Here is a 17,219-nt window from a genome sequence, read left to right as displayed (position 1 = left end):
ACTGGCTCTCTCACCCTTCAAACCGGAACACAACAATATTGGGTACTTTGGTTTAGCGGTAGAATATCTGATGAGTGGGTGGTACCTACCCAGGCGGGCTTGCACAAAGCCCTACCACCAAGAATACTACATACTATTGTAATTAACTTATGTTCTTCGTTAGCGATCAAGCTTCATTCATACTAAATTGCATTTCATTTAGTGCTGTGTCTATAAATACCAAATCAAGAAAAAAGGACTTTCTTTTGCCGGTTCATCGCAGGGTATTACAGATATTATTTTCTGAATCAACGTTGGTGTTTGATTTGATTATAAGTAAATGTAATGCTCTATACTAATATGAGAGTAAAGTAAATGTGAAAGTAACTCTGTCGGTCTGTCTGTCTGGATGTCTGTCACTGTTTCACTGGCAAACGACTGAACCAAAATGAACGAAATTTGGTATGTAGTAGACTTGATGTCTTAGTAAGGACATAGGGTTCTTTTTTGCTTAACATATGACAACCAACCTCCTAAAAGGCGAGCATAGCCGCGACTTCTAGTATTGAATAAAGGAATTTGAGTTTGAATTTGGTTTAGGCGTGTATATATGTATATAGTATATACATATATGTACACCATTATTATTAGTTCAACGGAATCATACAATCCGTTGATTTGTAAATATATTATTTATAACCAATAAATTTTAGAACTGATCGATTACGTTTGAATTTTATTTGATGTACGAAATTAAATATTTTGATTTCCCGTTGATTGCTGACTAAAATTAAATTTCTTGTGAAATACATTTTTAAGGGTGCCCAATATTACATTACTCGTTCATCAATTAAAGTACTTTTGCTACTTAAAAGCAACCCAATTCCATTGTTAACTTACGAAATACATTTTGGGGCAACACTTGTCGACACAATTTTAGTTCATCGTTTTAAAGCCGAGATGGCTCAGTGGTTAGAACGCGTGCATGTTGACCGATGACCGGGTTCGAACCCAGGCAAGCACCACTGAATATTCATGTGCTTAATTCGTATTTATAATTCATCTCGAGCTCCGCGGCGAAGGAAAACATCGCGAGGAAACCTGCAATTTCATAGAAATTCTGCCAAATGTGTATTCCAAAAAACCCGCATTGGAACAGCGTGGTGGAAAATGTTCCAAACCTTCTTTTCAAAGGGAGAGGATGCCTTAGCCCAGCATTGGGAAATTTACAGGCTCTCGTGGTTTTTTTACATTAAATAAATATACGTTTATGACACGCTTTACTTTCCCAAGCTACAGGAGCTTGGGCAAGCCAAATTTTCAAAATAAAACAGTTCGAGTATATCGTATTTCCATCACGGTAGCGCGGTGAGCCGGTGACCGCAACAAAACGATGCGGCGTTTGAAAAAAATGAATATTCTGGACTAAAAGTCTGGTCACTTTCATCAATAATTTTATATCTATAGGTACTAATATTTGATTTGATTCTGTCGGTCTATTTGTTTCTGTTGCAAGAGCAAACTGAACCGAATGATGAAACTAAAGAATCTTTCTTGGGATACTTTTTATGTCTTATCAACAACTAGCAACCCGCCTTGGCAAGGGTGCAATACTAAATATACTACAGAATTAGTTAATTTACGACATCACATTAGAAACTTTAAAAATTATCAGTGTTACTTAACTATATTTTCTATGTATTATATATAAAAACCTTCCTCTCGAATCACTTTATCTATTTAAAAAAACCGCTTCAAAATCTGTTGTGTAGTTTTAAAGATTTAAGCGTACAAAGTGACATAGGGACAGAAAAAGCGACTTTGTTTTATACTATGTAAAGATAAGAACAACAAATCTGGTGACGTACTAGATGTGTGCCCTTTATTCTTAAAATAAATGATAAATAGAATTATATATTAGGATTATTTTATTCTTATGCAATCGTTTCTATCTTTCGAAATATTTTGTGTAACCCTTATTTAATAAATTGTGTAGTAGCTCTAATCACAGACTGAGGGTGGAATTTGATTGAATCGTTGATTTAGTGGCTACTTAGATATAAAGCCATGCGATTTTGATTATAAAACCCCAGGTCAAGTCGATAAAAAATAGTTCTATCTACAAATGTTCAGTGGGAGCCTGGAGTATAGATGTTTGAAGCGTGTTCCGTGTCTGCAAAACCACGTAAAGCGGTCCTGTACCTGAATTGTTTTCGATTGTGTTTGATTTGACATTCCATCCGATTTTGAGAGGAAATACACATAGTATACTACACCTTTGTTTGAGCATACGCTTATGTATTTTACTAATTTTATGGTATATATTATAATTTTATGGTTTTATTAATTATTATTTATTATATAATAGATAAGATATATCATTGATGTTATAGTGCACGGTGAGACTTCGGGTAAATTTTCCAAGAATTTTGAATTTTATTTTTTATATGTTTATATGATATAGTATCTACTTTTGGTTATCCTACTGAAAAAAAACATAAAATTTAAACATGTCCTGAGTAGTTACTTGGCCCCTTAAGATTACTTGTAAATTTTCCAAGAATTTTGAATTGTATTTTTATTATGTTTATATGATATAGTATCTACTTTTGGTTATCCTACTGAAAAAAAAACATAAAATTTAAACATGTCCTGAGTAGTTACTTGGCCCCTTGAGATTAACTGCCGTGACTGCAATCGATCAGAACATAATCAACAAGGTTGAAAAAATACGGAGCTGTCTACTGTTTAATATATAAACTGTTAAAGTTTACTGTTACTTATATATGAGCCAAATTTGACACGTTTATAAATAGTTTTTGAGCTATGGGAGGGTCAAAACTGGCTCCAAATGGTTCGTGTAATATTACACACGGTTTAACTCGCCAGTCCCGTTACCTGAACTTGGCTGACACACTACCGCGTGTCTAGATAAATATATACAAACCTTTTTTGTGATAAAACAATAATAAATAACGTAATATAATGAAGAAAAATTAAAAAGTCGATTAGCTAAATGTTTTTCTGATTGTACTTACAACAAAATCTTACATAGATGTAAGGTATACTTATTATTGGTATTTAATTTAGTTTGATTATAATGGTATGTAGACTTACTTTCGCAGAACCAGCACCAAGATGACAGCACTGACGGTAAGGACAACAGCTGCACCAGCGATTGCGGCTGCAGCAGGAATTTTTGACATCGCTCGTGTTGTATCCTCTGTTTGAAGAGATTAACGTTACTTATTAGACAAACTGATAGTTTGCTGATCGCCATAGTTGTTTTGTCATTTAATTTTTCAGAGTTGCAAATGTCAGATGGTATGAAAAACCTTATACCGTCAAGGCGTAATCAACTCTGGAAACTAAGGTGTGATGTCCCGCGTGCCTGTAATTATTTTGCATTTACTCATATACATATAGTGAGATAAGCTTCATACCTTCTCATATAAAGGAGAGAAAGGACTTTGCTTCAATAGAAGAAGAAGAAAGTAACAAATTACACTTAAATTAATTTTTTAAAGTTTAAACCAAATTATTTATATTGAATGTATTTAGTAAATTAAGTATTCAGAAAATATAGTCATTTTCTGAATACTTAAATATTTATCTAAGATCGTATGATTTTGATTTTAGCTAATAAAAAATAACAGAATAGCATTCTTCTTAGATTGAGATTCAGATCATGATTAAGATCATGCTTAGATTAAGATTCTTTGAAAGAAGCTGTCGTATTTAAAATTCAAATAACTGTAACGATCAGCCAAATTTGGATAAAGCCTTTCCTATTTGAAGATAAGGCTTGGATCTTATTCCGCCGTGTTGATCCAATGCGAGTTAGTACATCACAAATTGGAACAGGACCAAATTAAACCAAGGCACGACTTAAAATATTAAAGTTTTAATATGCATTTCGAAATCTAAAATTAATCCAATACAAGCCAGTGAACCTTCAAAGTGAATCCAATACGTGTATTAAAATATCCTGTGGCTTATCTATAAGTAGAACTAATTCAGTCCCGCTAGTACCTTCCCAGACAGCAATAACCAAGCATACGCTATCCGTCCACTCCCACGGGATGCAAACAGAATTACTATTATACGATACAACATATTGCTGTATTGTTGAGTTGCAAATTGCATACGAAATGGGATTACGCGAAACGTTATCGGATTAATTTTTATTAGATTAAAATTTTAGATTTTCCAATTCCGGGATTTAAGGAATTATATTTATAGGAAACCTTATTGGATGTTAGCTGGAATGGAATATGAAATACGTTATGCAATTTTGAGTCTCATAATATATGAGCAGCATTTAGATATTATTGCATCCTACCTGGAGTTTTATTATTATACGAATATAAATCTTTCATTCTATTTATGGTCAGATGTTTGACATTTTCTAAATTAAATATTATTTAATTTGGATATATTTCAAATAGTAGCAGATAGGCAAATCTTTGAAATGAAGATGCTTGTTCACCAGTTGAAAAAGCTATAATGGAATTCGAATCTGGAAGCAATGAAGTATCTTTCGTTGTAGATATTATTGTCCTGTTTCATTTCTGATCATTTTAAAGGACAATTTAACAAATAGAACAAAAATTGTAACTGTTCAACTCGTACTAGCTTCAAAGTTAGAAGACCGTAAAAAAATAATAACAATATACATCAGTCTTTTAGATCAGCTTACCAATATGCTTCGCAGCGTCTTTATACACGAGATCTCGAATGAGAACTGGATCGGAGACACCCTTGCTGTTCCTGGCGCTGACCGTCAGCATTTCATCTTCAGATAACGCTTCAAGTTCTGACCAACTCACGTTTAGCCATACTGTGTGGAAATCTGAAATAAAACCCTTCCATTACATATCCTCGAATAAATTCGCCATGTTTAGTCAATTCTAATTTTGGTTTAAATTAATGAACGAATATACAAATAGGCAATATTTTATTAATAAGATCATGATAGGTTGCTTTTGATACCTAGTTGGTTTTATTATGGAACTACTTATAGAATGATCCAGAGGATATGGATTATACATAAATAAACTCCTAACCTGAATAGCTATATCTAGAATTGCACCGGCATTGTTGCTTATTTTTGGATACGAAACAATCCCATACAACAAACAATTATATGGTTTCGTATACGTATTAATCGTGATCTGAGTAATGATGATACAACTTGTAGCTATTATGACATTCAATAAAATCGATAGAATTTGCCAAAAATTTGAGATCCTAAGGAAATTTATCATTGACGAATTTTAAACCATGTTTAGAACAATACTATGAACGTATTATATGTATATGAATATATGTATACACCCGTGCTTCATACGATGCATCGTTATCATTTATTAACATAAACATGTCGTAATTAGGATCAAGTGCTATTTAACAACAGTCTTCAAGAAATAACTTATCACATTTTTTATTCTTGACCTTAACTGAATACGGAGCCTTGCTATTCCAATAGTTAAGAGACAAGAATCTCAATCGCGGAATCTGAGTTCAAAACCGGTGCAAGCCCCACTAAATTAATGTCTTCTCTTTGAATTTATAAATACTCTTCAGTGAGAAAAAAAATGTGAGGAAATCTGTACGTGGTCGATTAGAATCTGCGATGTGTAACCACTAAGCCGCATTAGAGCACCGCGGTGGAATCAATTCCAAACCCTCTCTCCCATTAGTGGGACATTAATATTCTCTTACTTTTACACTTTACTAACCTGATTTCCCAGCAGTAGTATTGACGAGAATTTTACTCGTGTCACCAACGATTTCCAGCACGAAATGCTGGCTGAGTCCACCGTCGTAGCCAGCTAAGCAGCGCACGGTTAGGAAGGTTTCGTCTTTCTTCACGGTTCTCTTAGCTGTGCAGTTTCTTGGCGGGGACGGACGAGCTGACAGATTAAAAATTTTAATAATTCTTAGTTCTATGTAGTTTCTTGTCAAATATTTTTACAATCTACTTCTATAGTCGGTTGTCATTTTATTTTTTCTGTACATTAAATCAGATTAATCTTTAATATATATAAATAAATATAACCGATAAATTAAAGACCAAACATAAAAAAAACTTTTTCAGGCGAGGCAAGTTTTTTCTAGGAAATTTTTGACCTTGAAACCTTCCTCCCGAAATTTCTGTTTATTGATGAAAATCGCAGTAAAATGCGTTGCGTATTTTAAATGACCTAAGTGTATAGATTATGGAAAGCGACTTTGTTTTATATACTTGAGATTCAAATAAACTCTTAGAAATGTCAATTTACGAGATTTCATAAAATGTATAACTACCATTACTTCGAAATGGACCAAAAGCTTATTCATAATGTTTATTAATCAAATAATTTACTTGAAGAAGTAGAGAAATAGGCTTATTCAAATGCAAATTTCTTTATTCAATACAGAGCACTTACTTATTGATAGTCAAAGTGGAAACAACTACTAAAACAACTTGAATCGCTTTTGTTTCGAGTTTAAAAAGTTTCCCAACTTTACTAAAAACATTTTAATAAATTAGAAAATGGACCCGGGCTCAAACTCTATTTAAAACTAAAGCCATACAAAAAACAATATCATATAAGTTTTTTTTTTATTTGAGTGTGTAAACCGGTTTTCATGGGTACGTCAATTTGAGGTCCCGGGTTCGATTCCCGGCCTTGTCAATGTAGAAATTCGAATTGAAAGTGCTTGTAAAAGCCTACTTACTTGAATAAAGGAATTTTATTTGAATTGTACATTAAAAATATTTAATCGACTGCTTGAGAGAACAAGTATTTGTTTATTTACGACATCACATTAGAAACTTCTAAGATTATCAGTATTACTTTACGATATTGTCTATGTGTTTTTATTTACAATAACCTTCCTCTCGAATCATTCTATCTATTAAAAAAAACTGCATCAAAATCCGTTGCGTAATTTTAAAGATCTAAGAATACATAGAGACAGACAACGTTAAGCTACTTTGTTTTATACTATGTAAGGATATTATGAAGTATGATTAGGTGGTAGACTTTTATATGAAGCGTTACGTATTTTATTTTACGTGACACAATTGAGTTTAAACGATTGAAAATTTTTATTTAAACGAACCGAAACCGTTTTTAAAACACTGGCCGGTCAGGCCATTAAAAATAAAACTAATAAAAGATGGCCGTAACTGGACTTTTTAGAACGCGCGTTTTGAATTTTTCACCTTTGTATATAGTTTAAATGTAACCTTTTTTAGAGTTTTAGTTTTAAACATTTTTTTTTAAACTCTTTATGGCAAAAAATTGTTGTATGAAAGATATTTTCGGAATTGTTCTAGTTTTATAAATATTAGCTCTTTTTAAAAAATATATTGGCGTTTAAAATAATCATTCGATATTAAATTTTTATGATATTTAGTTTACATACGCTTCACCAGGCATTAGGGGCATGGGGGCAGTCGGAGGTTATGGAGTTATATTGATATTTATATGTTACCCTTTTTTTGTTCCAGAAAATGTATCATCATATGCAAATGTTTCTCTAGTGGTCTCTACAGCATCACCGGATTAGGTTAGGCGAGCTAAACTACTTAAGCCTTGATGTTGGGACACACTTAAGGGTTCAGAATGCGCGTGTGCCTCCTGTGAGGTCCGGTCTGGGCTTTGGACGACGTCATTGACGGGAGGGTCATGATTATAGTTTGAGTGACTTAGTCGTGGGAGCATAACGAACAAAATTAGTTTTCTATTCATAATAATAGTAGAAATTTTAAATCGAAATCAATATTATATAATTTAATCGAGTAGGCTTCTAAAAGTACCTTTGAATCGTCATTTTACAGAACAATATTAAGTAACACTAGCGCCGGTTTCAAATGTAGATTCTACCGAGTGCAACCGGCATAAAATTTAGTAGTTACAATTACTAGTTAAGTATTATTATTGCCGCCATTTTGGGAAATATACATTTTGACAGTTGGCAGTCGTGGAGTAATAGTATCAAATTCTAGGAAAAATTCCGCGATAATATTGTTAAGTATACATATATCATCACCACATAACAGATAATTTATATTTTCTAGAGTATTCATCGATCGTTTATGAATTAAAAATGATTTCATATTGAATTCCATATATATCTTAATTAACCAATGGGAACCCAGGGCCCGGAGTTAAAAAAGCGCAAGTCTTTAAGTCTGGAGTTATACCGTTACCCATTTCGTATTGGGGTACGATTTTGCAACGAAACTTTGATCGTATTTTAGAATGTAAGCGGATAGCGAATAAGGCAGCCCACACACTATGCCACACAACTCTCGACTGTGTCATTAATTTTATTTAACGCATAGAATATTGGCCCGCGACCAACTTAAGTATGCGGATATTTTATAGCCAAATAATACGGCTTATAAGCTTAATTAATATTTATTGCCAACCCCAACAGCATTGGCTTCGGTATTTAAAGCGAAAAATATATTTGTAGATTTTCAGCGTGACGTATATACTAATCAAATTGAGGGTCATCATGGTATAAATGACACCCAAAATAGGACTATTTCAAGGGAATTATGACATTTTGTCTTTAAATATTAGTTTCAACAACAACAACAACAGCCCGTAAATTCCCACTGCTGGGCTAAAGGCCTCCTCTCCCTTTAAGAAGGTTTGGAACATGTTCCACCACGATGTTCCAATGCGGATTGATGGAATACACATGAGGCAGAATTTTTATGAAATTTGTCATATGCAGGTTTCCTCACAATGTTTTCCTTGACCGCTGAGCACGAGATGAATTATAAAGACAAATTAAGCACATGAATGGTGCTTGCCTGGGTTTGAACCCGCAATCATCGGTTAAGATGCACGTGTTTTAACCATTGGGCCAAATATTTGTATATAATTACTTTAGCTCATACTATTTTTAAAACGGAAACAGTCCAATATTTTCGTATTGGTTATTTTCTATAACCTAACTGAATATTACTGATAGAAATTTATGCAAGTACAATAAATGCACAACTTAATTTGAAAGTGAATGAATTGCCTCATGGTGGTAAAAACATCTTGAAAATACTTGCATTGAATTATATTCTACCATCTGTATAAAATTGTGTATACAATGAACCACATTGGAGCAAAGGGCTCGTCATGGTGAACTGTGAAAGAGATCCCGTGACGCCCGCCAAAAGACCGATGAGAGACCCTGGATACCCACTAATAAACGAACAGTCATTTGTTAGTGGGTGGGTATCCAGGGTAAAAGAGCACGCTAGGTATCCTGTCCATCGGTGAGTCTCACATGCCCAAACAATACAAAACAATACCTGTGGAACGCATTATTTTTAGTGAGAAAAATCAAACAGCAACGGTCAAGCCAATCAAATACACTACACTCAATACACTTTAACATCTGACTTTCTTGCCGGTTCTTCTCGGTAGAATTTACTTTCCGAACCGGTGGTAGCTTCACTAATTGTTAATTGACGATTCAAAAGTGCTTGTAAAAGTCCCTTGAATAAAGTTTATTTTGATGATAAATTAATTTGTTCAACCCAAAATTGTTTACATAGCGACTGCAATTGTACTTACTCCATATTATGAAAATAAGTATACATGACCTTGAAATGTAATAACTGTATATTATGTTAATATATGTGTAATGGTCCAACATATAGAAGCATAAATTAGCTCTAGGACCGCTAATTTTACACGGACTTCATATGTGTGTATAATTTATCTTATTAATAGCTATGTGTTTAACGAAACAGTTACTAGTTAGTTCCTTTTCAGTTCTTCTTGGATCTACATTTGGAGATGGCAAACGAGCAGGAGTCTCATCTAATGAAAAGGGACTACTACGCTCATGGACATCTGCAGCACCATAGGGAATTGTAGATGCGTTGTCGGCCTTTAAGAAAAGAGTAAGCTCTATTTTTGAAGATTCAAACTTATTCCGGTCTAGTGATTTTGATTTTGTATATATATATAATAAAGAAGGAAAGAAATATTTATTAGGACACGGTAAAATTTTAAACAAAAAATATATATATTAACTAACTATAACTATACTGACTAACTTAATATACAAAAAAAACAATAACAATACGAAACAACACAATGATACTTAACGTGTCCTAAAGGTTACCATTCAGCTTCCAAGTTGACTTTCAATGCGTGGTTGTGGTTGTGTTTGTTGTTGTTGTAATAGTATTGTTGTTTTATAATAGTATTGTAAGTGAAACAAAGTCGTAATTGTGTTTTATGTAAGAACAAAAAACAATATTTAAAGTCTTTATTTCAATATGAAACACAACCTTTACACACAAATTCCCAACGGCAGTGACAGTGTCATCTCCCACATAGACAAGGCGACAAACTCAGAACAGATAATAAGACAAGTTACACTATAATGTAGTGATTTTCTTTACATATAATAAATACATGTTTTATGGTATAGGTTGGCGGACGAGTATATGGGCCACCTGATGGTAAGTGGTCACCATCACCCATAGACAATAAAGCTGTAAGGAACATTAACTAATCCTTACATCGTCAATGTGCCACCAACCTTGGGAACTAAGATTTTATGTCCCTTATGCCTGTAGTTACACTAGCTCACTCACCCTTCAAACCGGAACACAACAATACTGAGTACTTTTGTTTGGCGCTAGAATAACTGATGAGTGGGTGGTGCCTACCCAGACGGGCTTGCACAAAGCGCTACCACCAAGTAAATATTTAACATATTGGACAACATCACATGCATGATTTTTAACCCACAGCGTCAAAAAAAGAACGCTACCCAATCGATAATTTATTGGCTATTAATATTACACTGTAAATTGTCACGCTACGTATAATCAGCCTTATTACAAATTGTAGTCTCTACATTAAGTTCGGATATCGGCGAATGTTTTAATTAAGTTTAAAATTATTAATTTACACACTGACTTTGACAGCCCGCCAGCTATCTGACTTCCGGAGATATCTTTTGATTAGAGCTAGTTAGGTAACTTCGTCGCTGAGTAAATTAATAAGATTTCACTTACTTTATATAATTTTACTTTAGCATCGCTTCAATATCATCTTCGAATCATAAAATTTATACATTGTCGCAGATGTTAGATTATTTAAGATTTCGTAGATAATTCAAAACTCAATTCTTGGAAATATATAACGCCAAACTAGATTATCCGGTTTCGCGTGGGAGCAATACTGCTAGTGAATATACTACAGAATTTGTTTATTTACGACATCACATTAGACAGTTCTAAAATTATCAGTGATTCTTTACTATATTGTCCATATACTATATATACAAACCTTCCCCTCGAATCTAACTATCTATTAAAAAAAGTTCCGTTCCCTTCCGTTCTGTTACTTTGTCATGGATCCTATGCTCGGAACCTTACCAAACTTTCACCAAACTACCCTTGAAGAATATCCTTTATAATCAAAAAAGAATCATCAATAATTTTTGGCACGATTTTGAGTTATTCGCCTATTTATCGCGTACATATATAATGCAAATTTAAGACTTATATTGTTTTCATAGGGATACCATCATCAGAGCTGGACTAAATTACCACCACCACACAGAACCAAATGAAAGCACTAGCTTTCAAACAAAAAAAAATATCAATATCGGTCCACCCAGTGAAAAGTTATGAGGTAATAAACTTAAAAAAAAAATACAGACGAATTTATAACCTCCTCCTTTTTGAAGACGTTTGAAAATGATTGCAGTAATATTATAAACTGGTAACATTTTTTGTATATATGGGAGAACAATACCACCGGCTCCAAATATAACAATAACTATAACTACGTTATATAATCGTAAATCGACTTTTAAGTAGTCTAATATTTTTCATTTCATTTTACCTAGGAGGCCTCTCAAAAATATGTTAAATATGCAACTATTTTTATTACTTTTTAGTGCATTTTTATTTGTTTTAAAAAAGTGTTTTGTTTGAAGTCGGTTTTTCTTTTTGTTAAAATTTTATTTATTTTTTGATTTTAAGTGAAGCTGATGTAGACTAACATTTTATTCTTAATATGGATAGATTAAGCGTGCCGTTTAAATGAATCAGAAACTACTGCGGGGACAATTTCAAAAGAAACTTTCGAATAAAGCAAAAATAGATTTTCGAAAATGCGGCTTTAATACGTCATGCGGCATAAACTACAAGGTACCACCCTCGAATGGGCTGTAATCGACCTCAGTAAAAAAACTTTGCAAAAGAGCTATTCGTATGCTATGTCGTACATCATATGACATCACATCATATATACAAAATTTGATTAAAGACAGTAAGAAATTCTGTCCCAAATCGCACCCTAACTGTATGCCGTTTAGGAGTTCCGTCAATACATAGTATAAAACAAAGTCGCTTTCTCTGTCCCTATATCTTTAAAACTATGCAACGGATTTTGATGCGGTTTTTTTAATAGATAGTGTGATTCAAGGGGAAGGTTTGTGTATATAATAAATGAACAATATAGTAAAGAAACACTGACAATTTTAGAAGTTTGCAATGTGATGTCGTAAATAAACAAATTCTTTAGTATATTTAGTATCAGTTTTGCACCCGTGAGAAGTCGGGGCGGGTCGCTAGTTAATTTTAATATTCGATTATGACAATAACATGAACATAACCACGTTCTGGATGGTGATTCAAATATCCAAGTAACACATAAATAAAAGATTCGACCGAGTATTGCTAACGTGCTCCTCAGAATTGTTCCGTTCCCTCCCGTTCCCTTAATTTGTCATGGATCCTATACTCAGAACCTTACCAAACTTTCACCAAACTACCCTTAAAGTATGTCCTTTATAATTTTAAAAGATTCATCAAAATTGTGCCAACCAATTTTGAGTTATTCACCTATTTATCGCGCACATACATAATGCAAATTTAAGACTTACGTCGTTTTCATACGGATACCATCATCGGAAAAAAAATAAAAAAAATGGGACCCACGGGAAGCACTACCATTCAAACAAAAAAAAAATTATCAAAATCGGTCCACCCAGTAAAAAGTTATGAGGTAACAAACATAAAAAAAAAAAAAAAAAATTACAATTAGGTTGTTACTAGAGTAGAGTGGTTGGCGTTCGAGAAATTATAATGAGGGTAAGAGGTAGCGGTGACTTCTTTGACAGCAAACGTTCCTAACTACTTATCAATATTTTATAATATTTTCGTTTCGCTTACATACTTCTTCATATAAAAATACAAGTTTTATGTAAGAACTAGCTGTGCCTGCGACTTCGTGCCATTTTGAATTTAACAAAAATGTTATTGTTTAAAACAAAAACTTATATATATTATATATTCAATGAATATTTTCTACCGGAACCGATTGCGATACACGGTACCGTCCTCGAGGTTTTCCAAAAATATGTCTACCTCGGACAGACTTTGCGATTAGGTAGAAACAACCTTGAGAACGAGGTGAATAGAAGAATTCAGCTAGGTTGGGCAGCGTTTGGGAAATTACGTCGAATCTTTACATCGTCGATCCCACAGTGCCTTAAAACGATTGATTGATTTAATTGTTATTGTTCAGTTTGCAGATTTTACTTTAAGTTATTAATTATGTATTAGGCCTTTGACATTAAGTAGTTTGTGGGAGGCACCCGACGTGATGGAGTGGTGGCATGAGCAAGGACTGCACGCAGTGCTGGACAGTATTTGGACATTGCAGCGTGTCAAAAAAGTAGCCTAAGCTATTCCTCATTACATCCTCTACCAATGAAAGTCCTATCAAAATCGATAAAGCCGATCCAGACAGACAGACAAAAATTGTAATATAAATATACCGTGTATGCATATTATAAACTGGTACTCTAAATTTTCTATATGTATAGAATAATTATATTATATTTGCTGTCGAAACGCTTGGGGCTTGGAGCAGTAGTGCAAAAAGCTTTATCAAAAGTATACCACCTCGCCTCATTGCCTCCACTAGTGACAGGAGGGCTGGTTCGTATATAGTATAAAACAAAGTCGCTTTCTCTGTCCCTATATCTTTAAAACTATGCAACGGATTTTGATGCGGTTTTTTTAATAGATAGTGTGATTCAAGGGGAAGGTTTGTGTATATAATAAATGAACAATATAGTAAAGAAACACTGACAATTTTAGAAGTTTGCAATGTGATGTCGTAAATAAACAAATTCTTTAGTATATTTAGTATCAGTTTTGCACCCGTGAGAAGTCGGGGCGGGTCGCTAGTTAATTTTAATATTCGATTATGACAATAACATGAACATAACCACGTTCTGGATGGTGATTCAAATATCCAAGTAACACATAAATAAAAGATTCGACCGAGTATTGCTAACGTGCTCCTCAGAATTGTTCCGTTCCCTCCCGTTCCCTTAATTTGTCATGGATCCTATACTCAGAACCTTACCAAACTTTCACCAAACTACCCTTAAAGTATGTCCTTTATAATTTTAAAAGATTCATCAAAATTGTGCCAACCAATTTTGAGTTATTCACCTATTTATCGCGCACATACATAATGCAAATTTAAGACTTACGTCGTTTTCATACGGATACCATCATCGGAAAAAAAATAAAAAAAATGGGACCCACGGGAAGCACTACCATTCAAACAAAAAAAAAATTATCAAAATCGGTCCACCCAGTAAAAAGTTATGAGGTAACAAACATAAAAAAAAAAAAAAAAAATTACAATTAGGTTGTTACTAGAGTAGAGTGGTTGGCGTTCGAGAAATTATAATGAGGGTAAGAGGTAGCGGTGACTTCTTTGACAGCAAACGTTCCTAACTACTTATCAATATTTTATAATATTTTCGTTTCGCTTACATACTTCTTCATATAAAAATACAAGTTTTATGTAAGAACTAGCTGTGCCTGCGACTTCGTGCCATTTTGAATTTAACAAAAATGTTATTGTTTAAAACAAAAACTTATATATATTATATATTCAATGAATATTTTCTACCGGAACCGATTGCGATACACGGTACCGTCCTCGAGGTTTTCCAAAAATATGTCTACCTCGGACAGACTTTGCGATTAGGTAGAAACAACCTTGAGAACGAGGTGAATAGAAGAATTCAGCTAGGTTGGGCAGCGTTTGGGAAATTACGTCGAATCTTTACATCGTCGATCCCACAGTGCCTTAAAACGATTGATTGATTTAATTGTTATTGTTCAGTTTGCAGATTTTACTTTAAGTTATTAATTATGTATTAGGCCTTTGACATTAAGTAGTTTGTGGGAGGCACCCGACGTGATGGAGTGGTGGCATGAGCAAGGACTGCACGCAGTGCTGGACAGTATTTGGACATTGCAGCGTGTCAAAAAAGTAGCCTAAGCTATTCCTCATTACATCCTCTACCAATGAAAGTCCTATCAAAATCGATAAAGCCGATCCAGACAGACAGACAAAAATTGTAATATAAATATACCGTGTATGCATATTATAAACTGGTACTCTAAATTTTCTATATGTATAGAATAATTATATTATATTTGCTGTCGAAACGCTTGGGGCTTGGAGCAGTAGTGCAAAAAGCTTTATCAAAAGTATACCACCTCGCCTCATTGCCTCCACTAGTGACAGGAGGGCTGGTTCGTTTTTTGCCCAGAGGATCGGAATTGCGATTCAACGGGGAAATGCTGCTAGCATTCTTGTCACCATTCCACGCGGTCAAGATTTATACAGTAACTAGTTTTAGATCATATTTGTATATATTTAAGCATTTAGTATTAATTCCTTATACTACATATGTATAGAAAACTTAGTATTATTGTTTAATAATAATCATCAACTCAATTTTATTTTGGACTATTAATAACTTAACACAAGAATGACGATTACTATACTAAAGATTCTCTGTCCTTTAAGCCCTTTTTTATGTTCCTATCATATCACAAAAAGAGAGAAAAAGTAACTAAAAAGATGAATGGACTTTGTAAGGGATATGTATAGGGGAGTGAGGTTATCGATTATTTTAAAGGAAGATGTGGGAAAGACTATATGAATGGAAAGGATGCTACTTGTGAGATGACGTCAGACAGAAGTATGGAAGAAGACAGGCTGCGCTTACCCTAGATAAAATTGGGATAAGGGCAGGAGGATGATAAATTGGAATGGATGATATGATGGAATACGTTCCAAAACCTTCTCCTCAAAGGGAGGGGAGGCCTTAACCCAGCAGTGGGAAATTTGCAGGCTGTTGTTGTTGATGATATATTAGGTTTTCCGGTTTCTTTCCCCGGTTTTTCAGCGATGGTAGTTCGTTTTCACCGATTGATTCTTTATCCAATAAATTTGATTTATTTTTTGAGATTATGTGGTTTTCTTAACGTCGAGTGTTCTGACTGCGATTTTACTCCCAAGTTCTCATTCAAAAATTCACCGATTGTTTCTTTATTCAATATATTGATTTGTTTTTTGTTTTTTAAGATTATGTGGTTTTCTTACAGTGAACCAAAGTGAGATCTTCATGTTACGAAAGAAAACAAATTAGCCATCGGCATTACGGTTAAGTTCCTGTTTCCAACAGTTTTTGTAACAAAGACCCATAAACGAAGGCATTAAAGAGTTTAACAGTTAAATTTGAACGCTTTCCCAAGTTGAAGGCGTTCGGCCGTTGTCAATTTAACGTCGATGCCATAAAATCGATTATTTTCATTATTTACGATTGGCAATTGTTTTTTTTTATGACAAACTGAAGTAATGATTTCATTGGAATTAAATTTTTTTATCAGGGTTATTATCATTATTTTGTATGATATTATAATTTTTAATGTTATTTTCATAATTATGTTTTGAAATTATATTACGATTCAGCTGAGATGGCCCAGTGGTTAGAACGCGTGCATCTTATCCGATGATTTCGGGTTCAAAACGGAGACAAGCACCACCATAGATATGTAATTAATTTGTGTTTATAATTTATCTCGTGCTCGGCGGTGAAGGAAAACATCGTGAGGAAACCTGCATGTGTCTAATTTCATTGAAATTCTGCCACATGTGCATTCCACAAACCCGCATTGGAAAAGCGTGGCGTAATATATTCCAAGCCCTCTCTTTAATGGAAGAGGAGGCCTTATCCTGCAGTGGGAAATGTGCAGGTTATTACTTTTTTCTTTTTTTTACTTTATTACGATTCAGAGTGTTATAGTGAGGCAGAAGATTATATCCTGATTCATTGAGCATACATTTTTTATAGCATATGGCATTTTATGTTGTAATGACGTTCCG

General features: G+C 33.8%; 1 protein-coding gene across 1 annotated transcript in view; it reads right to left on the bottom strand.

The window, feature by feature from the left end:
- Positions 1-17,219, bottom strand: part of LOC124538753 (hemicentin-2-like) — a 225,165-nt gene that overhangs the window by 17,546 nt on the left and 190,400 nt on the right. The window contains exons 13-15 of the mRNA XM_047115935.1: positions 5,721-5,894; positions 4,679-4,831; positions 3,097-3,202 (exon numbers count right to left, since the gene is read on the bottom strand). Coding sequence (XP_046971891.1) covers positions 3,097-3,202; positions 4,679-4,831; positions 5,721-5,894 — 433 coding nt within the window. The remainder of the gene's footprint in view (positions 1-3,096; positions 3,203-4,678; positions 4,832-5,720; positions 5,895-17,219) is intronic.

The sequence above is a fragment of the Vanessa cardui genome, chromosome 21 (assembly GCF_905220365.1).
Source record: "Vanessa cardui chromosome 21, ilVanCard2.1, whole genome shotgun sequence".
NCBI lineage: Eukaryota > Metazoa > Arthropoda > Insecta > Lepidoptera > Nymphalidae > Vanessa > Vanessa cardui.
Note: the sequence above shows the minus strand (reverse complement) of the source record. Positions and strands in the feature narration are given on the sequence as shown.